Raw genomic sequence first — 24,030 nt, 5'->3', positions numbered from 1 at the left:
TCTTTACTTTCTAACACTTCCATTCTCTCAGAGACTCCTTCTTCCCTAATAGAATGCAAACCAAATGTCCTCCACACATCCTTCCCTTTATACCTCATACAACCTTTATGCCCGAGTCAGCAATCCATTTCTGTAAAGGGCCAGAGACTAAATATTTTGGACTTTGTGGGTCATTTGGTTGCAACTCCTTAACTCTGCAACTGTGGCATAAAAGTAGCCATAGACATTATATGATGAGTGAGGCAGTGTTTAAAACTTCATTTATGGACACTGGAATGTGGATTTGGATTTATGTGCATGGATAAAGCCTCACAGTTAAAAACACTCATTTTACCAGTCCGCATAGAAACCATCAACATTGTTTAGGGCCAATGTAATAAAATTGAAAAGGTATTACTTGCGAACAGTATTACTGATACACTGCCACATCAGAAGACACGGAGACAATATCAGAGATGGGAGAGCTTCAGCCCCCTCCTTTTCATAGTGGGAGGGGGCTGAAGCTTACATACTTTGGAGACATTAAGGAAAAGAATTAGGTACAGGGTCTTAGAAGAGGACTATGCAAGTGAGGAGCCCGGAAGCTCAAGAAGGTCTGCTTCTTGAAGGACGTTAAGAGTGGAAGTGCCTTGGCATAGAGCAGGCATACAGAACTTAATCTATTACTGAAAAACTGACTCTAGCCTATTCCTCTACATATTAAAATAGATACTGCTGGCTGAACTATGATTTGTCCCACTGTAGAAAACACATTCTAATGTAGTTTCGCTTCAATCAAGAATGACACAGACTTCCAATAAGGTCTTATTTTAATTGACTTTAATGATTATTGCTCATCTGCAAGGATTAATATTGCATTCATTAAAAATCATTCAATACAAAATAAACTTGTTCCTCCCAAGTTGCTCTCCACATGCTCCCTCTGCCGCCAGGCATTTTTCCACAGTGTCCTTCGTTACATGGCTTGACAGAGACGGAGCCCCTACCTATTATTCCTATGGACACAGTAATAGATATGGGAGCAGGGGGCAGGCCAGAGGGCAGCAGAACCTAGGTCCCTTTCCTCTAGCGTAGCTGACATGATGGATACCACTGTTGGCCAGGTTACCTTCCCTAAAGGATGTGGTGTCCTGATTGGCTGGTTACGTGCCCTGGGAAAAAGGGCTGGAACCTTGTAGCATCTACAGAGAAGCAAGCATGGTCACACTGGCAAGGAGGGGGAAGGGGCTGGGTGGGGAGAAACAGGAAAGGGGAGAGAGTTTTGGCAAGACCATTGTTCCCTGCTAGGAAGTTGCAGGGTGAAAGCTTTCCTTTTTTATATTTCTGTTTTAATGTCTGTCTCTCTAACCAATGGCAATAGAGAAACGAAAATGTCTAGTACCTAGCACTAACGCCTGACCCAATTGCGAAGAATCAGAGCTAGAACAAGTTGAGGATTTAGAATCCTGGATAGTTACGTACTTAAAGCTCACGAGCAGCAAGCTCATGTGACCATGCAGAAATGCTGGTAAGCAGGGTGCATGGCAGGGGAATACAGCCCTCTGATCTTTGAGGGAACCTAACTGGGAAATTCTTTCAGAACATGAGCCAGGACACACTGGTCACTTTCTCTCTCACAAACTGCCCTTTAAGATCTTAGTTCAGAAACTTTTTGTGACATGTGTCAATCAGAAGTTTTTTTCCGCTTCTGGAAACTAATGTTATATGGGGCCTAAAGTCCCAGCAAGTTATATGGAGTTAGATTTCCCTCACCATGGCCCAAATGTATCCTTTCTCTTCCCGTCCACATCTGCCTTCCTTTAAATATTTCAGGTTGCAGAAGCATAGCTGACCAGAAATTTGCCCTTGAAGGATAAATCCTAAAGCTAGAGCTCAGTGCTTTATACTGAGTAATGGCTCAAGAAATTCGCCTTCAGCATAGCGATATGGGGCAGAGCTGAGAGAATTTGCTGTTATGGCCCCAGTTCATCGAAGCTATAAACTGTGGGCTAGAAACAGAGGGATTTACCAGAGTTTGAGACCAGCATTTCTCTAGACTCAACTCTGCACGTTTAGCTCCAAAGGTTCAAAAGAGAAACTGATATTAGCCACTCAACTTCTCAGTGTTAACACTAAACATTTTTCTTTTTTTTTCTTTTTCTTTTTCTTTTTTTTTTTGTGTAACAGAAATAAATGCTACAGGACAAAATTCAACTTAACAGAGTGCAGTCTGGTTAAAAACCTAAAAAATGAGGTCTGGTGGGAGTGGAGGAAGGGCTGTACTAAATCCAAGTGGGCCTACTGGATCTTAACAAGCAACACTCACTAATACACATCTCTGAACCAGACATGCCACCTTTACACAGGAAACAGGGCTTGGAACATCTAGGGCAAATGAACATGCACTGCCTACATCTAACCTACCTGGCTGGTAGGTACCATCTCTGCTCCTCTGAAGAAGCCAAAGAGCACTGATTTTAGCAGCTAAGAAATGGGCTCTTTTAAGGCAATTTAGACATTGCAGATTGTTCCACATCGAAGGTACCTTAGAATTTCCTGTTAATATGGTACCCAATTAAGACTAAAGTCTCCAGAAATGGTAAAGAAAGAATCACCTTTCTGGGCTGGGAAAGAATCCTTCTTTAGTGACTAGGGTGAGGAAACTTGAATCTCAGTTTCATCTAAAGAGCCATGAAGTAAGTTCCTGTGTGGTCTGCAGAACTTGGATAACAAGATTGAAAAACAAAACAAGAATGAAATTATAGAAAAAAATCAGGACGAAAGGAAGAAGAAGAAAATAAAAGTTATCTTAAAAAATGTTTCTTTTCGAGTTGTGTGGTTCATGTGGACTGGTCCTTGGTAATATGGTCCATTAGTATCTGTAAAGAAAGAGATGGATTGGATTGCTTAGCACTGTGTCTTTCATGTGAGAGTTCCAAGAGAAGAATCAGAAACAGACAGTCCCCCGGTTCCCTCCCCAGGCCAGGCTGGGGATCCCTGCAGTCACTCCCCAGGGGTCATTCTTCCCTAGGTTTCCACAGGGCTTCTGACAATGCCACTTCTGGTTTCATCTCCTGCCCCTGGATAATATGAGTCAGTGATTTTCAACTGTGGCTGTACATTAGAATAATCTGGGGAGCTTTTACAAAATAAGCCTGGGCCTCATCCCAGACCAACTGTATCAGAATCTATGAGGGTAAGGCCCAAGCTCCAAGATTTTAGAAAAGTCGTACTTCTTTACATCTGCTACTAGATACACAATTTCTCTGCCTACTCTATTATTAGTTTGGAGCAAAGTTCTTGAACTCTTCCAAATCAGGTATACCATTAGCTTTCCTTAAGAAAACTGGCCAGTCAGCTTGGTTTAATATTGGGGAAAAGAGCTTTTCACTTGCTTTCCCCCAAGTTACCTGTAATAATTGGGTTTGAATGGCCCATTTTTGTTGAGTCCCAGATATTTTGCTTGGTCATCTGTCAGCTCTGTCAGGTGGGCATCAAATGATGGCAGGTGCAAGCTGGCAACGTACTCATCTAAAAAGAACAAAGTGGCAGGGAAGCAGACTCCATTTCAGCTGTGCCTCTCCGGGCATAACCTCCCCCTATTTTCAACTGAAGCTTTTTGAGAGAGAGCACAAGGGATGGAATAACTTTGAAAGAATCTACAACTTGAAAATCGGCTTAATTAAAAAAGCCCTCAACACTGCCTTTCGAAGCAGGGTATTGCTCCCAGCACATCCAGAATGCATTTAGAAAGCCATTTATCATGGGGGCAAAAATGGGGTGTGCTTGTACTTCCCCATCCTTCTCTAGCAAAGCTTTCAGTTTCACCTCAATGGCCAAACTGCCATGTACTACTCTCACCTTCCTGCAGCAACTTCCTTAACTGGATTATAGTCACATTATGAACCAAAGTGGATACCAGAATGCTCAAAAGAGCCTGTGTCATTAACATTTAGAATAAGATCCATAAAGGCCTCAAACCTTAGGATCAGGGATTTCTAAGTTAGCTGGCACAAATTTATTACTTTTCCATAGATAAGCTTCTTGGGCTTTACCTTTATGAAAATGAAATTTTTTTTTTAATTTAAATTTTTTAAGTGTGTTTTTCCAGGACCCATCAGCTCCAAGTCAAGTAGTTGTTTCAATCTAGTTGTGGAGGGCGCAGCTCACACTGGCCCATGTGGGGATCGAACCGGCAACCTTGTCAAGGGCACCACGCTCTAACCAGCTGAGCTAAGTGGCTGCCCCATGAACATGAATTCTTTAAAAAACACAAAACAAAACAATCTGAGGTAAGCTGTTGGAGGGAATGAGAACAAGAACTGTTTTAGCTTTAAGAGGACAGGGGTTTGGGCTGACCAATTATAGATGGGCGGTAGGCACCACTACTCAGAAAGATAATGAACTAGAGATGATGTATTAAGTCTCATGAACAAGCACAGCTGTCCCCTGGAAGGACAAGAGGCTGTATGCATATCTACACAGAGGATGGACAATAAAGCCCGTATTTGTTTCTCTTTTTCTCCTTTTGGTCCCCGGCTGTACTCAGTGGTAGTGGGTAGTTTACTGAACTTCTGAAGGTTGCACAGAATAAGAACATCTACCCTAATCCATCGTGCTAATAAATAAGCTCTTTACTCAGTAGCTGTAATTCTTACTACAATTCTGCAATGTGTGTGGTGTCAGTCTCACTTTACTGATAAAGAAACTGAGGCTCATGGAGATTAGAATTTGTCCTGAGGTCCAAAAACCACTAAGTGTTAGAACAGGGGTTAGAACTCTGACTCTAAACCCAGTCCGTTTCACGATACTCATTTTACCAAACCATGCGGCAGTCTGGGATCAATACAGGCTTCTATTGTTTTTCACTCACCCATTTTCTTAGGAAGCAAGTATACATCTTGTTTGTATCGTCCCTCAGGTGCATTATAGAGTTCTATCAGTGCCAAAGCCTAAGTTGGGGAAAGAGGGTCAGAAAACACAAAAAACACTTTTTAGGGACAGAGCAGGGCACACTGTCATTGGAACTGATCCAGGCCCCGCTCCACGAATCTCAGTGCAGGATGAACAGACACGTTGTCACGTACCTGAGTGGTCGCTGTGATGGATAGAACAAAGGTGGGAACTGTAGAGCAGCTCAGATTGAGCAGACGACCCTGGAAGGTAAAAGAGAGCCCTGGCATGAGCTGGGCTATCCCTCTGTCTCAGAGTCCAATGTCACACCAGGCAAGCAAATGCAGGAAAACTTTATACCCGTCTGGACTCAGCTGGTAGAGGAAGAATCACAGTTCCAGATGAGGACTCTGGCTTTTCTCTTATTTTCTACAAGTCTACCCAAGTCTGATAAGCCGAAGACTCAGTTGTGATCAGGAAATGGTATGCTATTTAGTAAAAAGTAGGTATTTTTTGAGTGATTCTATTTTGGGGACCAGACCATTCGAGAAAGATATCTCTAGGAAGTATAGGCCCAATATTTGTTCCCAGCCTCCCCCCCGCCACCCCTCACTCCATTGCTTGTGCTGCAGGGCCGAAGCCCTTCTATGTGCATACCTCTGCCAGGAGGACGACACGTTTGCCATCTGGCCAGATGACATGGTCCACCTGAGAACGGACTCGCTCCCACGTTAGCTCCGGAGTGCGGAGGCTGGTCTGCAAGAAAGACAGCACAGATGGCTGTGGCCATCACGGAAGGAAGAGGAACAAGGCCTAGCAATAAATGAATGAGAAGCCTCACCACATCGATTTCCGTGTTGGAGTGGCCCATATTGCATACAATACAACTGTTTTTCATGCGGTCCAAATGCTCCCGCGTCACTACATTCTTATTTCCTACAAGTAAAGGAGAGTAAAGGCTGAAGAAAGAGATGCCAAGGAACAAAGATATCGACACGCTCTCTCTCCTGGGAGAGAGGTTTGCGGCCATTATACAGCATGTATACTTTGTGTGAAAAGAAGTGTGCATTGCATAACAGCTCTTTGGGCTCAGTTATTTGGTTTTAAGATTAAGCAGTATAGAAAGCCGTCAGGGAAAAAGGCCCTTTGTTCTGGAAAACATGTAAGGTTCTGACAGCTCGCTCTAGTTCTGAGAGTCTGACAGTAAGCACAGGTCTCACTTAGTTTCTGTGAATGTCAGTCACTGTGAAGGCGTAGGTCCCGAGTGAGCACGCCTCCATGCACGCACACCGACGCACTGATACCTACCTGTGCAAGTTATCACCACATCAACTTGCCGGATGACTTCATTTAGCTTTACCACCCTGAACCCATCCATGCTGGAAGAAAAGGAAGGACACCATGAGCAAAGCAAGGAGGCAGGGGAACGAAAGCTGGTCACAAAAATGAGACAACTAAATTCCCTTCTCAAGTCAGATCCAGTGCTACCTCTCAGGGATGGTAAGTGACAAGCTGTGCTAAACTATATACATGGGCCTCTTGAGACTCCCCGAGGCTCCATCCAGGTAGAGAAGATGCCAGGAAGGTCTAGGAGTGCCCTGGGATTCCAATGGAGGGAACAGAGCAATCCTAGCTTTCTCCTTCTCTGAGAGACTTCTGCAAAGAATGGTTACTATAATCAATCATGAACTCTCAGAAACATAAAGTACCTGGAATGAATCAAATACTGTTCTTACCAGGCCTGCAGAGCACAGATAGGGTCGATTTCTGTGATGTAGACAATTGCTCCGAGGGCCTTGAGAGCAGCACAGCAGCCCTTTCCCACCTGTAGAGCATAAGGAGGAAGTCAGGTGGTCAGGTCCATTAAGGCACGGGTAGTGGGGCTCTTTGGGGCACGGGAATTAAACTCCCTGAAACCACCGATCACCTAGCGAGCCCCAGCAGGGATGCTCCAGCCCAAGCAGAACCAGATCCCAATGCTGTGACCCTTAGTCAGAGAAGTGATTTAACAGACATTCCATGTTTCACAGCAAGGGCTGGGGCTTGGGAGAGTAAAAGGGATCAAAGGAATCAAAAGTGCTACCATCAGGGAAGAGAGGCCAAGGAAGAGCAATTATAACCCCTAGTTTCTTATTCCAGAAAAACCTGGTAATAACTTTCATTTGAGATGCATCTAACTCAAGGACAGCCTAGCAGCTCAGGAACTTCTGTGGCTCATCATTGATGATAATCAAATCTCCTTCAGCTCTTGTCATTTAGAGACCATCAACAATATGCCACTCCAGACTTCAGTCCACTGCACGTCACTTGTGGGGCTAAAATGCCACACACTCACTTGAATTACATCTCATAAAAGGTTATTTTGCTATAAACGGGGGGAAATGATGCCAACATTCCAGTCCACAAGACAGAGTGGTGAAATCTGAAAACCTAACTCATTCTGTATGTCTGTGTTCATAAATCTGAATAGATGACTTCTGCTATGATTTCAAGATACATTATCTAAAAGCATATTTGAACCATGCATCAGTGACTTCACTGACAGCACAAATCTCCACTCAACATTTCTGACTTAGTCTATGAAAGGGCAGACACCGAGACCCAGCTATTTACCTCACCATAGCCACACACCACCACTTGTTTCCCACCAAACATCACATCTGTGGTCCTCTTCAGGCTGTGGAAACAAACAAGGGCTCAACTCAAACAATATTAGCTCAAACACAGTCCCTCCGCACAAAATCAAAAGTGTGGGACCAGGCTCCATGAGAACTCCAATTGGAAGCTGGCTGGGCTCAGGATGAAATGGACCCCTCTAACTCACTTTTAAAGCCAAAGGAAGACCAGGGGACAAGACTGGAGTGATACACATGAACACTGCCACCCAACTCAAATCTACCACCTATTAAGCTTGAGTATCTGTACATTTCAACCTACCCATCCAAAATTGATTCTCGGCAGCAGTACAAGTTATCAAACTTCTGTTTGGTAACAGAATCATTGACGTTCATGGCTGGAACACAGAGCTTCCCAGCTTTGGAGAGCTGATATAGCCTAAAAGAAGAAGAAGCCACAAAAACAAACGAAAAAAAAAGTTAGCTGGCAACACATAATAGGGTGCAAAACTGCCTAACTCTCTTCAAGCCCCACGCCACCCTCCTCAGTCTTATTGCCCAAGGACAGTAGTAAACAATACGATTTTGTCATCTCTCACTTCATTTTCTCCACCACCCTTTTATTTTGGAGGGAAAAACAAAACAAAACCCTTTCAATTGAAGAAATTTACCTCTCTTCCATAATAGGGGATATATTTCCTTAGACCAGCATTTTCTCAATCTTTAAAAAAAACCCATGCCTACTTCTGATAAACAAAGATTATCAATGATTCTGATATAGTTCCTTTTGTGTGTGTGTGAGAGCATGTACGATGTGCCCCCAATTGAGAAACACTTTTTCAGGTATCTTTTAGGTATTCTGACAAGCCAAGAATATTTTGCCCAGTTTCACTTTTTGTAGTATGTATAATGTGTAGTTTTACAATAGAATTTTTTCCCATTTCAAATATAAAATTATAATGCAATACTGAATACAGTTTTTCAAGATATAGTCACTCCCTGCCTCCCTACCCTGATCGAGGATCACAGTGGCATAAGTGGGAGAGAAAAATGTGTGAGCTAGAACCTGAAATAACTTCCTTTTAGGGTCTCATTGATTTTTCAAAAGTAAAAACACAAAAGTTTTATCTAATGAAGACACTCCCATTTAGTTACTACGAGTCAGAAACACAGCCCTAAAGCCTGAGAGACCGGAAAAATCTGCTGAGGCAAAGACACAAGGGGCGGCTACTCCAGAATCTGTTACCTGTGAACACCAGTCACGCTCTCTTCCACAATGCCTCGGATCTTCTTAAACACGTTTGGATACTTCTTATAAACCCAGTGGGTTAAGTCTCCCCCATCATCCAGGATCTACAGAACAGCCAGAAGACTTCTATGGGCATTCAGGCTGCTAGAGCTGGGGGGTACTTTGAACCCACTTTTTGTACTAGTAAGAGAGCCCTGTATGTTTTGGAAGAGCACTCCTCAGAGCTCATGAGAGCACGTTTGGACACAGTCTAATCGGAAACAGTCAAATTTGTTGGTGTAAAATGGTTAAAAGGATTCCTAAGTTTGTTCTAGGCTCTAGTGAAGAGTATCAGGCTAATACACACTTCTTTTTAGTCTAGAGTCTTGAAACATACAGCCCCTTTGAATGTAATAGGAGAGCTGGGGCAGGAAGAAAGAAACCAGAATCCTACTCCATAGAGGTACCGCATCATTTCCTTCGATTTTATTCTGCTGTGTTCGAGCCACACGTGTTCAGTTAGTCTTACCCTGCCCCCACCTGTCCATTCAGTACTCAGACCCATTCTGAACAGGTATCAAGCTAAACACTTTGGCAACAAAGTAAGTGCATAAAACCAAACATCCAAAACATATTCAGGGAGCCATGCTTTGAGGGAAAAAAGGAAACAAATCTATTGTCAAAAGTGTAGGGTGAATACGCATCATTACCATGTTGGCTTGCCAGCCGTCCATGTTCACACAGCGGTCAATACACCACCAGAAGTCATCTTCCGACTCGCCCTTCCAAGCAAACACCGCAACTCCTGGGGAGAAGAAACACATCAGCCGACTCCTCCTTTCGGGGGTGTCTCAGACCAGCCACTATCACTTTCTGAAATCCATGTGAAGAGTAAAATTCTACAGAAACTAAGTTGGAAAGGATGTGTGCCCTTAGGAAGGGCAAAAAGTCAAAATAGCACCTTTAGTTCAGAAATTGGTTAAGAATTTAAGGGATTTTTGTTTCCAGAAGTATTTTGGAACCTTAGAATGTTATTCTCTTTGGCCAGTTTTATACTTGGAACTCCTTCCTAAGAAGAAAAAATGCAGTGGAAATCAAAACAAAGTTGTTCACTGGAACATTATTTATATTAGCAAAAATTCTGAAACAAGCTAAATGTTCAACATGAGGAAAACAGTGAAGTAAAATCACATGTCCATGTGACTGAGTACGACAAATGACCAATCAAAGTTTTCAGTGACGTGGAAAACTCCTTCTGATAATGTTATATTTAGGTTATAAACCTGTACGCATACTGCGATTTATTCCATCTCTGTAAAAAGTGAATAGAAAAAAAATCGTCAAATGTTACTCTACGTAGCAGGGTTGTTTTCCTTTCGAACCTCCTACATTTTCTGCAATAAACACCAGAAAAGAGTACAAGAAAAACAAAAATGTTACAGTTGCTTTCTGTGGTTCCCGGGAAGAGGGGGGATCCGGAAACAAACTTCACGGTGATTTTCTTTTGAACATTTTAACAATAAAAATCATTTCATGTTTAACTGAACTCACAAGTGGTCCATATATTTTCAAAGCAATAATGAATACCAAATTATCTAATGAACTATCAACACAGAAGGCACTTCTTGTGTTCTCTCAAAAGTGATCAGACTTGGTGAAAGGAGACCAGCTGAGCTCATACTTATGTACTTACATAGCTCATCTAGTTTAATATTCTTCCTTCATTTCACATTAGAATTGGGCATTTCCCCATGTAATTAGATTCTTTTCAAAGATCACTGTTAACAACTATATAATATTCCATCATGAACATGGATCATTATCCATTTTCTTCCTATTGATATTTTTATTGTCCTCCAAATTTTATAGGCCCTAGACAGACACGACACTGTAAAGACAATTGTGATACATAAAGATTATGTTTGGATAATTGTTTTGAGGCAAAGTTGGCTGGAAATAAATAAAGTCGAACTTACCAGCCTCTGCCAGTGCGGCAGCCACTTCATTCTGAGTGGAGTAGATGTTGCAAGCAGACCAGCGGCACTGAGCCCCCAGCGCACAGAGAGTCTCAATCAACACCTGTGTCGACGAACAGGAAGACAGGGTGAGAAAGGAGGCCCAGACAGGAGTGGTACATAAGAGAATGATCCCCAGCAACCGCACAGCAACAGGGGCTACACTGGGAAGTAATCAGAGGGTGTAATCCAGCTGGGTAGCACATTGGTATCTAACGTTACCCAAAAGATATGTTCCTAAAAGTCTTAGTAACACTTTTATTATAACAATCGGATTTTTGTAAGGTTTGTTAAAAGTAGGTTACACCTATATGAACAAAATAGAAAACTCCATTATTGGGTAACAGGGAGGTCCCACATAATAGTTATTTAGCATTTGGAGATAAGATAGATAGGGAAGAAAAAGCAAGTTAAAAAAAAGTTTTTTTCCACCTCATCAGAAGGCCTTTTCTTTTTCTCTCAACAAACTCACCGCTGTCTGGGCTGTGATGTGTGTACAGCCCACTATCTTAGCACCAGCCAAGGGCTTCTCCCCCTGAGCACGTTTCCTGAGTGAAATCAGAGCAGACATGTCTGTGAAAGAACAGAGGATTTGAGCTAGGTCTGCACTAGCAATATCATCCATTCTTGCCCCAGCAACAGCTAGGGCTGGTCTGGATCTGTTGAGATATTGTGAAATAAGTTAGAAAAACTCTGAGCACATATCTGTGATAACTGGCAACTTCAACAGCAAAACAGCAGCAAAGGGTTTTCACCCCATCACTTAGAATTTCTCTCTTCCTCGGTTTCAGCCTTTATGTGCAGAGGACTGAGTAGAGAATGAAGTAAATCTCATAACTGATCAAATGGAGGGTGAGTCTCACCATTCATTTGGGAGGAGAGGGAAGTTGTTATGACACTGGCTAATGGACTCCTATATATAACCCTCACAGCAGGAAGAAAGCTCTACCCTCAGCAGAAGCCACTGCTTCTGTTTTTCTATGCTGTCTAACCCTATTCTGTCCGTCTTTTTGGTTTTCATACTCCCTCCCAGTGCAGGACATGCTTTCAATGGCAAAGCAACAAGAGTAAAGAGACCTTACTGGGTGTGGGGTGGAGAAACCAAGATTTAACTGATTGTTAGTCACTTTTACTCTTGCTCCAGCAGAGGGTGCTCAGGACCAAAGACCAAATGAGACCCTAGGTCACCACATCTGGAGCTAAAACCCTCCCACATCTGCTGCTTCTGCGAAATCTGGGTTTCGGAGACTGGCAGCTGTGGTGGGATCCCGCAGAACTAACCACCATGTAGCACTGATCCAGGACTGGCTGACTGTGCAAGATCTCGGAATATGGTATCACGGGGGTGGGGGGAACAGAAAGTACTCTCATTACCACATGCTGAGAACAGGAAACAAGGAAGAACAAGAACAAAAACCCGAAGGCTCAAGCTCCAGACAGAGAGATCTGTTTGTACAAAGGACCAGGATACTGGATTTTCCCAGGAGACTTTCTTTCTTTCTTCCTTTTTAAAATTTTATTGATTTATTTTTATTAAAATTTATTGGGGTGACAATGGTTAGTAAAATTATATAGGTTTCAAGTGTACACTTCTGTGATACATCATCTAAGCCAGGAGACTTTAAAACCTTAAGTTGTCTGCGGATCCTGGTGAGCAGCAAGTGGGTTGCTTCTGGTACTCTACCCACTCCCTTTCTTTACCTTGCTCTGCAATCTCAATCTCCCGGCGTCCGAATTCTGCCTGCTTGATGTTCTTCACGCAGAAAGTGCTGCTGCCCTTGGAGTTGGTTTGCTGCTTCTCTCGGGGGGAAACCTCATCATCAGAACTATCTGTGTAGGATGCGGCTAGAGCCAGGAAAGAAAGAGACAAGGACAGAAAAGCCTCAATGGTCCCTACTCCACTGAGCGCGGTCCCCAAGGGACTCTCATTTAAGTGAAGCCAACACTTAACTGGAGTCACCTTTTACATCACTCAGTTCCTCTCCAGGGTTTATTTACTAAATGGTATGAATGAAACTGTTGGGGATCCTTTAGGGTTGTGGCCCTTTTACCCACTCTGACGACACTTAGCCATTAGTGCCTATGATAAGGGGTATTGAGCCCAATCTGCCACAGCTCTAAGGAATCTCAGGTAACAGGGGTACTTGGTCCCATCCTGAATTGGAACCAGACATGGCAAAAATGGAGTAATTTAAGGTACATAAGGAATGCTATTTCTATAGATTACTGGTTTCAAACTTAAGCATTGAAAACATCTAACAGAATCTGTGGAACGTTTGTTAAAACACGGTTGGATAGGCCCCATCACCAGAAATCCCATTCATTAGGTCTCAGGTGGGACCCAAGAATTAGCACTTCTACCGCGTTCCCAAGGTTGTTATGCTGCTGTTCAGAGGACCACACTTTGAGAACCACTCATATGGACGAAAGTGGTAACAGAGTCTTACACGGGATTTTATACCAGGTTGTGTTCAAGGGATGTAGAGATGGAAAGAAAGGACACACGAGGTGAGCTACTCTGCTTCCACTGAGAGCCCTCAGATCACTCAAGAGGTTTGACTTTGAAAAGCAGCTTCACACAAAAGCTACATGTGTCCTTTCAGACAGATTTGCAGGAGGATATACGGCAATCACTCCTTACCTCTCAAACCATTCTTGACTCTCGGGATCGAATATTTCCCTGATCACTGTGCATCAGGTCTCTTGCGCTGACTTCTACATGTGGCTTAGCTAACAAATACTTCTGTCTAGATAACAAAAACACTGCTAAAGGTATCTACCTCCTAGGACAATTAGACTATATTACTGAGCTTTTAAAAATGCTCAGTTCCCCATAACACATGGCCATCAAGATCTTTGAAGACCTTGTTAAAGCTTTCTTCGCTCATTCCACCTTTCTTCCTCTTACAACTCAATCTTTCACAAGTAATTCTTTCTTAGCTATGATTAGCCTGTCATCCACCACCTTTGTGTCTGTCACTCCAAGACACCTTGTCATTTGATAGCCATTATGTTTGGAACCTTTTCTTGAACACAGGCTCACAGTCAATCTGTATGTTCATTTATTTCAGAACGTAGCCCTGCAGACCACCATTTGCTCTTGTCTGCCTATCTTACATATATTGGGTTATCAATGGCACAGGGCAGAGAATAAGTTTTTAAAAATGTGTTGACTTGTTTGTTTCTTTGTATTCCTTGTACTGCCAAGTGCATATGTTAACAATATAATGCAAACAGTATTCTTGCAAAAGACAATAAATGGCTTTTGGTACAAGTCTCTTTGACACTAACAGCAATCTCTGACCTTGGGCGAGCCTCTTAATGTTTTAACAATGTTTCCTCAGTTGGGATTAGACGCCCTGTGGCTCTTTCAGTGTTGGGCTCCTCCAGTACTCAAGTTCTAAGATTCCATATGCTTTCCCGTGTTAATTTTGTAGTACCCCCTCTAAAGCTAAGAGGGGCACAATTCAAACCAGAAAAGAGACTTCTCATACAGTTAAGACAGAGAAGAACTAAAAAGAAACAGCTGGAGCCACATGACAGTAGTTTGACTCTTTCCTACTCCAGAGGTTAACAGGGGAGTACATGTCAACATAAACAGCAACCTAGTAAATGAAAGGAGCCAAATGCTAATTTTTATTGTCACAATTCAAGCAGTCTTGGAGAAAAGAATGAAAAAGATAGGTAGTAGGGTATATCTTATATAAAGGAATTAGAAATTACGCTTCCAAAGTACATACAACTCTTTTTTAAGGCCAGTTCTGTCAGCCAAAATACCATTGATTTTTTTTCCTTCTGTGACATGGGCAGATAAACGTGGGAATGGGAACCAGCCCAGAACTATCAACCAGGCACTGGCCACAGACCACACACAGAGACAGCCGGAAAAGAAAGCCTCAAGATGACAAAAGCTTCCCGAGCTACAAGGCTGGCTGAGAACATTCCCACTGCCCAGCCACTAATTATCAGCTTTCAGCACAAAGATGGGCAGTCTTGACAGGAGGTATTTTCAGATTCTAGATAAGTGAGCCCTGGGGAGAGAACCAGCTTAAGACTCTGAGTCAGGGAAGAGGGGACATGCAGCCCACACTCACCTGAACTGTAGCTGTCGGTGGAGGACTGAGAAATGGAACGAGACAAAGATCTTCGGCCAGTCTTGGTGGGGAATCGGGAGAACTCCTGCATGTCATCAGCAAACTGGATCTGCTATAAGAGGAAGACAAAAAATTGAAAACTAACAAGGATTCTATAAAATGTTCCATTTTTTAAGGCCATACATTGTCTTCACTAAAAGTTATCATGTGGTTCCTACTAAGCCAGCAACTCCCCCACCAGAAATGAGGGTGGGTGGAATCTAGTTTCTGACTCCTTCCCCAATGCCAATTACTGTCTCTGCCCAATTGTTACAGCAGAATTTTGTGGGGGTATGGGGTGCTTAAGACCCAATTCTTTTTTTTTTTTTAAGATTTTATTGGGGAAGGGGAACAGGACTTTATTAGTGAACAGTGTGTACTTCTAGGACTTTCTTCCAAGTCAAGTTGCTGTTCTTTCAATCTTAGTTGTGGAGGGTGCCATTCAGCTTCAAGTTGTTGTCCTTTCAGTCTTAGTTGTGGAGGGCGCAGCTCAGCTCTAGGTCCAGTTGCCATTGCTAGTTGCAGGGGGCATAGCCCACCATCCCTTGCGGGAGTCGAACCGGCAACCTTGTGGTCGAGAAGACGCGCTCTAACCAACTGAGCCATCTGGGAGCTCAGTGGCTGCTCAGCTCAAGGTGCCGTGTTCAATTTTAGTTGCAGGGGCGCTGCCCACCATCCCTTGCGGGACTCAAGGAATTGAACTGGCAACCTTGTGGTTGAGAGCCCACTGGGCCATGTGGGAATCGAACCGGCAGCCTTCGGAGTTAGGAGCATGGAGCTCTAACAGCCTGAGCCACCGGGCCGGCCCAAGACCCAATTCTTTTTCCATCTGTCCAATTTCACAAATTTTCCTTCCCACAGTCCATAAAGTTTTCTTTCCTCTTATAACTTTGACACATTAAACTCTTTACCCTTCCTCCCAACTCAATCAAAAAACAGGCATAACTTCATAGTGCTTCTGCTTTTTTTCTTTTTTTCAGAATATTCTCTTGCAGCACTTTCTCATCCTGAAGTTAGCAACGGTCATCTTTTTTTTGAAAGAAGTATGAAGCGATGCCTTGAAACGGTGACGAGCACGGGGGTGGCAATCGTCAGAGTCCAACCATGTACTTCATAAAGCCAATGCAGTATCCCCAGAAACATCTATATCCAGTGAGATACCAGTACATGCTAATGGAGGAGAAACTAAAAACACACACCCCATAGTAAATTCCAACTAATCTGAAGGAAGGAGAAAATAATGACTTGGTAAACTCTGCTTTAAAAACTTTCTTAAATGAAATAAACCCAAAACTAGGTAACTGTTTGAAAGATACTTGGAAAACTGGCTTTAATAAATAGCAAATAACTTATAATTAATATTATTTATAGACAAACTAATGGATGTTTCTAAAGGGTATGAAAATACTTTCTTCTATAAATGGTTTAAACTTTCCTCCTGAATTCCTATTTAAACCCCGATAAACTCTTTCAACTTCAGCCTCCTGAAAATCAGAATGGGTTGGGAATCTGAATTGAGATTTTTCTCACAATCTGACTAAACCTGAAAAGGTTCCCATGGAGAACGCATTAAGCTAAGTCTTCATCAAGTATCTCTGGAAATGAAGCTGTTACAGACGAGAATCTCTCCACAATCTAGCCACTTTGAAGCTAGGTATACTCTGTTTTCCCCGAAAATAAGACCTAGCCAGACCATCAGCTCTAATGCGTCTTTTGGAGCAAAAATTAATATAAGACCCGGTACTATGTTATATTATATTATACCCAGTCTTCTAGTAAAATAAGACCCGGTCTTACACTAAAATAAGACCATGTCTTATATTAATGTTTGCTCCTCAAGACGCCATTAGAGCTGATGGGCTGGCTAGGTCTTATTTTCGGGGAAACACGGTGGTACACTGCCCGTTAGTTACAGTGTTCCCCTCCCTGTCACATGTACCCTCCAGCTAGGGTAGCATCGGCGGGCAGCGTATGAATCAGGCTTAGATGTGCGGCCTGGGCACAGGCAGCCCCTCTGGACGAATCGGTTAGTGAATTCGCAGGACTCCACAGGTAAGGAAGCAGTAGTCAAGGGAGCACAGATTTGTTTCCACACAGGATGCAAGCAGAGACTAGCCATGCCATAAATACCACGGCTGGACAGCAGGCCCGGGAGAAAAACCTGAGTGTACTTCCACTTAAAACCCACCTGGCTCAACATCCGACTGCGCAAGGTTTTTTCCTTTGGACTACGCTGTGAAATGAGGAGGCGGAGGCAGAGTCCACGGGCTGTTTATGAAGTGTAAGGAGATCCTGACGGCATGGAAGGGAAGGAGCTACGTACCTGGGCCTCGAGCCCAGGCCTTCGCACATAGAAAGCGTTCAATAATTAGCTATGATTAAGTGAAACTTCCAAATTTCACTTTTTTTTCTGTAAAATCAATCAAATTTCAAAAACAAGTAAAGGCTCAAGCTAAACAACATATACCGCACCAAAATTTGATTAACAAGTATCTTGTACATCTGAAGCAGCCTTTCAGGTTAGGTGCTAAAACTTTAAACAGCTTAAATGTCAAACACACATCTTTAAAAAAAAAAACACCAAAAAACAAAAACCCCCAAACCACTCACTGAAGTGGTTACAGACCAGCACTGCGCTTCTGCACAGGATTTCTCAGCCCATCTTCACACGACTTCTGCAGCCAGCAAAGCTAGTTGTACTGAAGAGACTACAATCCAGGACCAAGGTAATGACTTTCAACCCCCTATGCACTTATTCCGGGGGCAGAAGAAACACACAGCCGAGAGACCTTTTAACCCTCCAGAGGCAGCCCGCGGCCCGCCAGCCTCCTAGCTTCTCACAGGGCGGCCCACTCGGAAGCTGCTCTCTTTCCATGGCTGTTCTGACTCCCTCCCTGCTTCATCCTTTTTCAAAAGGTTCTGGGTACATTGCCAGACACCACCTACCTGGGGGTGGGGGAGGGAACTGCAATAACATTTGCATTTTTTTTAAACAAAAAATAAAGAGATGGCTGTGGCAAGATAGAAATGTGCTTCTTCAGCACCCTGAGGACGGCATTAACAGGCATAATCCCACCTTGTACTAATAAAGCTCATCAGCTGCCTAAAGCTTAGCAAAATCTTTCCCATCTAAAAATATTACCCTGTGTCGCAAGCAGCTTACGAATCACTGCAGTGTCCCAGCTCTCAAATAATGAATACTGTCCATACTTGAAGTGGGCAGGAGTGAACTTCAGCCAGGACATGGGTGGCTGGGTGGCTGTCTATTCTTGTAGCTCTTTGATACTTTCACTGATTATAAATAAGGTGGTCCAGTGACACAAACATGCACGATAACCTTGTCTTCTCTCCCACCCCCAAAACTACATGCTGAAGAGAACTTGCCTCCCAGATCCGGCTGTGGAACGCAACTGCTCAGCCAGCTTCCTCCTGGCCTGCTGGCTCCCCAGCCAGGCGCTCTATCTTCCTGTTGGCCAAGTACCTCCTGGAGTCTTGTTCACCTTCACATTGTAACTAAAAACACTGTTGCCAAAAGCAATTTTTGGGCATCACTAGTTTTCTCTCTAGTGAAACCAGATCTCAATTTAACAGCCTTCTAACTGGGTTGGTCTCACTGCATTTAAGCCAAATATGGTTAGGTAAAAAACAAAATCCAAAGACTGCAAAGTTGTTCTGTTTCCATTACTTCCCATTATCATGATTTCTTCCAATCATTATTAAGTCTTAATTGGTGTCCTGTAGTGTTTCTTCAAACCCAGATCTGCAAGGAACGCTAGGTCTGAAGATGATATAGGGTGGGGGAGAGGGAGAGGGAAATGGAGATAGGTAGTGAAAAGTCCAATAGTATCTGAAAATCAAAAAGTCCTGTTAAAAAACTATTTTGTGTTCGGATACTCATCACCCCGGTAACAGCCTTACCCGCAGCAAGCACACTAGTATTCCCTTCTTGAATACCACATTTCAGAAAGGCAAGGCAGAGTGAACCCAGTCTCCAAATAGCACATCCAAACACAGAAGTCTATTTGCTGTGCCTTAAAACCTCAAATATCAGGCCAATTTAACATGCTAGATCACCTCCTCAAATGGCTTAGTGGGTACAAGAGTTGACTCTCTTCCATGTGATACTGAGAACGGTCAAGAAAAGCTCTACAGAAGAAACAGTTTGGGGTACGGTAATCTACCACCTAGTGGTTAAGTCTGGTGTCAGAGCGAGCTGAAAAAACTGCTGTACAGAACGTACCAAGAAAAAGGGATCATGGGGAAGCCAAAATAGCCGTAAGCCTGCAGAGAAGAAGCCCTGTTGTATGCCACTCGTTCAGTTGATCCTAATGGATGCCTTTGTACCATCAGAAGCTGAGAAGCTGACTTCCACACATGGTCTGCCTACTTAGGTGTTAGTCACCAGTTCTGCCTTCTAGCTCCTGACTCACAGAGAATTAGAGGCCGCCAGACTTCCACGAAGACACTACGGCCTAGTGATGGTGGTCAGGATAATCTTCAAGGAAGAGTATATTCTTTTAGTCAACACATTTGGTAGGCACCAATGCACCCAGTGCCTGCCATTCCAGGACAGATTTACGGAAGAAAAGATGGCCCCTCCCAATCTGTACACATGTTCTGACACACAGTGTAATAACCAAATGGTTTTGTCACTGAATTTCACTGCTTCTTTAGGAACATGCTAGATACAAGCCTTATCTAGATGGTTTTTAATTCAGGCCTCCAAAAATCAGAGGTCAGGCTAGGAGTCTTATTAAACCTGTTACTTCACACGCCTATCTAACAACTTTTAATTTCCTTAGAAGGGTTTCCTCCTAAGGGTGAAGAACTCGACTCAAAGGTAAACAGCAATCACCAGGAAAACAAATCATTAAAAAAGCGCACTGAGCAATGAGTAGAGCGTGCTGTCTGTCTCACTGCTGAGGATTATCTGAAAGGGCCAGGATCCCCTTCTATTGACTTTCTGAGACATTCCCGAATTTATGTAATCTCAGCAGGTCCTTCTTCCTGATCTCAAGTCTTTAAGCTCTCAGTTTCTGAGCTTCTCAACAGTGATAGGATCTCTCTCTCTCTCTCTCTCTCTCTCTCTCTCTCTCTCTCTCTCTCTCTCTCTCTGCTAGAATCCAATTCCAGTCAAAAGAAACACTCCTTTCAAAATGGGATTCAACTTGATCTTTCATCAATGTTGGTGGGAGGAAGGGAGAGGCAACACCAGGGCCCACCCACACTGCTGAGTCACGTAAATGGAGAGGAAGGAACATAAAGCTTGGAAAACTCTGCCAAAGAGCGGTTCTACCCTTATCAGCTACTCTCTCTCTTTTCACACCAGGCAACACACTTGATTAGCTTCTATTATCTCCTAAAGTGATCTAGTAAAAATGAGTGATCTGGGCCTCCAACTGCCAACTAGAGGTAAAATTAAGAGGTTAAAAAATGGCTACAAGTAGGACAGGAAAGAGTTTCCTAATCTTTTGAAAACCACAATTTACAACAGAACATAACACACATCTTGACTATGTTTCGATGCCTACGTGGCTATCTCCCGGTCCATACTTTCCTCATCCTCATCCACTGCCAGTATTACATGAAAACATGCCAGTCATTCTTCTTTGCTCCTGACATTGAATTATCATCAACTCTATGTCAAAATTTTTTGGGGGGTACAGGTGACTGAAGGCACCTAGGTTCCTGAAACATACCCATGACATCAGGGATACACCAAAGGTCTCCCCATCTCACCACCCCCACCCCACTGTTGCACTTTCTATTTATTTTTCCAAGTTTATTATGATCACTTTCAACATACAAAAATTTTAAAAGAAGGGTGTAATGAACAGCTGTAAATCCTGCACCTAGACTGAAACTTTCCATTTTCTATATTAGGTTTCTTTCTCTGTATATGTACATATGTACACATGCATACTTTCAAATGGTCCTGAATGAAAAAAACAGGTTGCAAACACAAAGATTCACCAATTCTTCAGAATGCATCTTCTAAGAACAAGGATATCCTCCTACACAACCATGCTAATATTATCATAACTAAGAATATTAACAATAGAAAAATAATATTAATAATTATTATCAAACATCCAGTCTGCATTCAAACTTCTCCAATTATCTCAAGAATATCTTTCATAGTTGTAGACCCAACAGCCTTCTTCCAACCCAGGATGGAATCAAGGTTCACTAAATGCATTTGGTTGTTAGGTCTTTAGTGTTTCTGTTAATCTAGAAGAGTCCTCCTGCTTTCCCCCAAGCCCCCACCCCACCTGCTGTGATACTGACTTTTCTTGAAGAGCCCCGGCCAGCTGCCTTATACAATCTCCCACATCCTGAATTTTGCATTTTGTTACCTTCCTGTTAACTGGAGGTTCAATTTTGAGGTTTGATTAGAAAGGTGAAAATTTTGGCAAGAATATTGCAGATGATGTTGTATACGTCACTTTACATCGTATCAGGTGGCACATAACATCAGGTTGTTCGACTATCAGTGACAATAAACCGAACCCTTGGTTAAAGTGAGACCATCAGTGTCTGAAAGGTATATTTTCTCCTTTGCAAGTAAAGGGTAATTTGTGGGGTGATACCTGTCAGCCTGTGAATATCCTGTTCCCTGGTGACTTTACCATCTGTTCATAATCCTTGCCTGAACCAGTTATACTGGGGAGGGCGGTGGTTTAGAGAGCCATGATTCTTTGTTTTCTATCATTCCTTCTATATATGTTAGTTGGCATGCTTTGGTAAAGGAAAGCTTTTCTTCTCCCTCTCTCTTTCACTATTTTTTTTTTAACTTGTCATTCATATTTTTATTTATTCAATATGCTACACTCAATTACACAATGAGTGCACAGAATGTTCCAATTGTCCCAAATTGGGCTTGCGGGAGCCTCCTTCAAGCTGACTCTTCTGTCCTTTTGACGTGACCCCATTTGAGCACTTCCTTCCTTTCTGACATAGGAAGACATACCAGGCTCACCTTCCCCTTGTTCTTCCTCTGCTTCAGACCAGGAATCAACCGTTTCTCCATGGAGCCCTGACTTCTTTCAGTGGAGAATGGTATTTAGAAACTAGTATCTAGGTATAAGGTGTGCTAATTGCTATTAGAGGCGTCAGTGCTTCCAGGTTCTTTCAGTGGAGACAAAAAGAAATCTTTGTTTTACTCATGAGTTCATATTGATATTTCCATTTCAAATTTAACATGACTTTTTTTTTAACTTTTAATTTCCTATTTGTATCTCTTTTCTCTTCTGTTAACAATCCTGGTCCCTAATAGCAATAATATATTTACTTGCTTTATTCTATAATACATACAAAATCATTTTTATTATGTAAGAATAAGATTATTAACAATAATATACCGAGTGAAGCGTCGAGATTTCATTGAAGTTCTTTTTGTCCTTCGAATATATTTCACAAAGGCTGTATAGTCGAAGTACAGTTTTTTGAGTGACTATTATCAATTGATATGTAGTTCATTTGTTTATAAGCAATTTTAAGGTTTCCTTTTCTCTTGTTTAATTTTATTTTTTGATATATAAAACATCTCCCAAGTTAAAAGGTATATTCAGAGAAGTCTCACTTCCTTTCCTATTCACCCAATTCTGCCCCCCCCATTTTCATTGGTTTCTGGTTTATGTTTATTTTTGGAGGTAGAAAAAAGCAAATATGTATTTATATTTTTATTTTCCCCTCTTTCTTCCTCAAAAGGTAGCATGCTAAAACATTCTGCACCTTGTTTTTTTTTCACTTGGAAATCACTTTGTATTGGTTCACAGAGTATAAGAATCAATAATTTTTGAATGTTGGGAAAGACAGAGCCAGGTTACTATTGTTCACCTTATATGTTTGTAATAAAAGTCATTAGCCATAATTCACAGTCCTTTTTAAAGCCAATCTTGACTTTAAATGTAGCTCAGCTCATAAAAAGTTAACTGGAAAACTTTACTGCAAGGTGTGCTGGCGTGTTCTTTAAGATGAAAACTTGGCAACTACTTATCAATAGGTAAATCTGTATTTTTCAAGTTAATTTTTATGAAAAGAAAAGTTAACACCAAAAGCAAGCGATCAGTGGACAGCTTTAGAAGATGGAGGAATCTCTCTGGCATTTTGAAAGGTGGCCACACAGACAGAGTAAATGCCTTATGTCTTAGCCTACCAAGAAGGAACAAGATTGGAGACATATATATAAGAACAATTCTTCTTTCCTTGATCTGGAAGTCTAGCTTAAGTGAAGCTGAAAGCCAATTACATCTTACAAAGTCAAACCCTCTTCTATGTTGCTTCAGTGATTCCCACCTGTAAGTCAGCTCAGCATTTGGGAAGGCCATCTCTAACTAGAGGTGAAAGACACACAAGCACTTGCCAAATAGTATTAATATATGACAGAAGAACTATTAATATAAGCAGGGCCCAAAAAGTGGCTGCCGAGTCTATGCTGGCCAACTTTCTGAACCCTAGACTAACACCCCAAAAGGCGAATGAGATGGAAACCAGGTCAGGTTTCTAGTCACCATCCACCGCCTCCCATGAAGTATAGGCTCAAGGGAGGAAAAAGCCATCAAAACTCAACATTAAATAAAACAATCTGACTTGAAAGACTTAATGTTAAATAGTAGCTATGTAGTAACAGTATCATGAGTGGAAAGGACCTTTCAGGTTCCATTCTGTAGTGAGAATGGATAATTTGAAGTACAAAGGACAAGGTGAAATCACTTTAAAGATCAGCTGCAGCTGGCTTTAGTCTCACAGCTCTTAAAAACAAAACAAAATATTACGCCTCTAGGAGGCGACTAGAGACACAACACATGGATAAGAGTCTATCAAAGATAATCAGGCACGTCAAAAACATAATTGTACTTTTCATTCTAGAGAGGCAATATTTCCCTTCTTGACTTTCTAACTTGAGATGTATATGTTCAATTTTAGATAAAATTCTCAATATAAAATCACAACCTTAGCTCATAAGAAACAAGCTGGTTGCAAGGAGTAGTTGGCTGCAAATTCTCTGGGGGCTATTTGAAAAGAAGGGCTACCTATTGCTCCAGAATGAATAGAGTACAACCCCCCCACCACCACCCTGGTTTCTCAAAACACAAAGTTTCTTGACCTATGACTTTCTGAACAGCCATTTTTTAATGAGCGAAGAGGAGAGATGAACAAGGATA

At 42.3% G+C, this 24,030-nt stretch overlaps 1 protein-coding gene across 3 annotated transcripts in view; it reads right to left on the bottom strand.

Moving 5' to 3' along the window:
- Nucleotides 1–802: 802 nt before the first annotated feature.
- Nucleotides 803–24,030, bottom strand: part of AHCYL1 (adenosylhomocysteinase like 1) — a 36,802-nt gene continuing 13,574 nt past the window's right edge. Inside the window, exons 1-17 of one of the 3 annotated variants that reach the window (XM_033092333.1) lie at nucleotides 17,052–17,197; nucleotides 14,825–14,936; nucleotides 12,432–12,575; nucleotides 11,203–11,303; nucleotides 10,692–10,794; nucleotides 9,426–9,520; nucleotides 8,734–8,840; nucleotides 7,810–7,926; nucleotides 7,486–7,549; nucleotides 6,609–6,697; nucleotides 6,181–6,251; nucleotides 5,714–5,808; nucleotides 5,530–5,628; nucleotides 5,067–5,135; nucleotides 4,853–4,931; nucleotides 3,390–3,510; nucleotides 803–2,858 (exon numbers count right to left, since the gene is read on the bottom strand). In XM_033092333.1, the coding sequence (XP_032948224.1) occupies nucleotides 2,852–2,858; nucleotides 3,390–3,510; nucleotides 4,853–4,931; nucleotides 5,067–5,135; nucleotides 5,530–5,628; nucleotides 5,714–5,808; nucleotides 6,181–6,251; nucleotides 6,609–6,697; nucleotides 7,486–7,549; nucleotides 7,810–7,926; nucleotides 8,734–8,840; nucleotides 9,426–9,520; nucleotides 10,692–10,794; nucleotides 11,203–11,303; nucleotides 12,432–12,575; nucleotides 14,825–14,936; nucleotides 17,052–17,063 (1,485 nt within the window). In that variant the 5' untranslated portion in view covers nucleotides 17,064–17,197 and the 3' untranslated portion in view covers nucleotides 803–2,851. Of the gene's footprint in view, nucleotides 2,859–3,389; nucleotides 3,511–4,852; nucleotides 4,932–5,066; nucleotides 5,136–5,529; nucleotides 5,629–5,713; nucleotides 5,809–6,180; nucleotides 6,252–6,608; nucleotides 6,698–7,485; nucleotides 7,550–7,809; nucleotides 7,927–8,733; nucleotides 8,841–9,425; nucleotides 9,521–10,691; nucleotides 10,795–11,202; nucleotides 11,304–12,431; nucleotides 12,576–14,824; nucleotides 14,937–17,051; nucleotides 17,198–24,030 lie in introns of those variants that run through there. The other 2 variants (XM_033092331.1, XM_033092332.1) reach the window with 2 other exon arrangements.

The sequence above is a fragment of the Rhinolophus ferrumequinum genome, chromosome 22 (genome assembly GCF_004115265.2).
Source record: "Rhinolophus ferrumequinum isolate MPI-CBG mRhiFer1 chromosome 22, mRhiFer1_v1.p, whole genome shotgun sequence".
In the NCBI taxonomy this organism is placed as follows: Eukaryota; Metazoa; Chordata; class Mammalia; order Chiroptera; family Rhinolophidae; genus Rhinolophus; species Rhinolophus ferrumequinum.
This window is presented reverse-complemented; position numbering and strand designations above follow the sequence as displayed.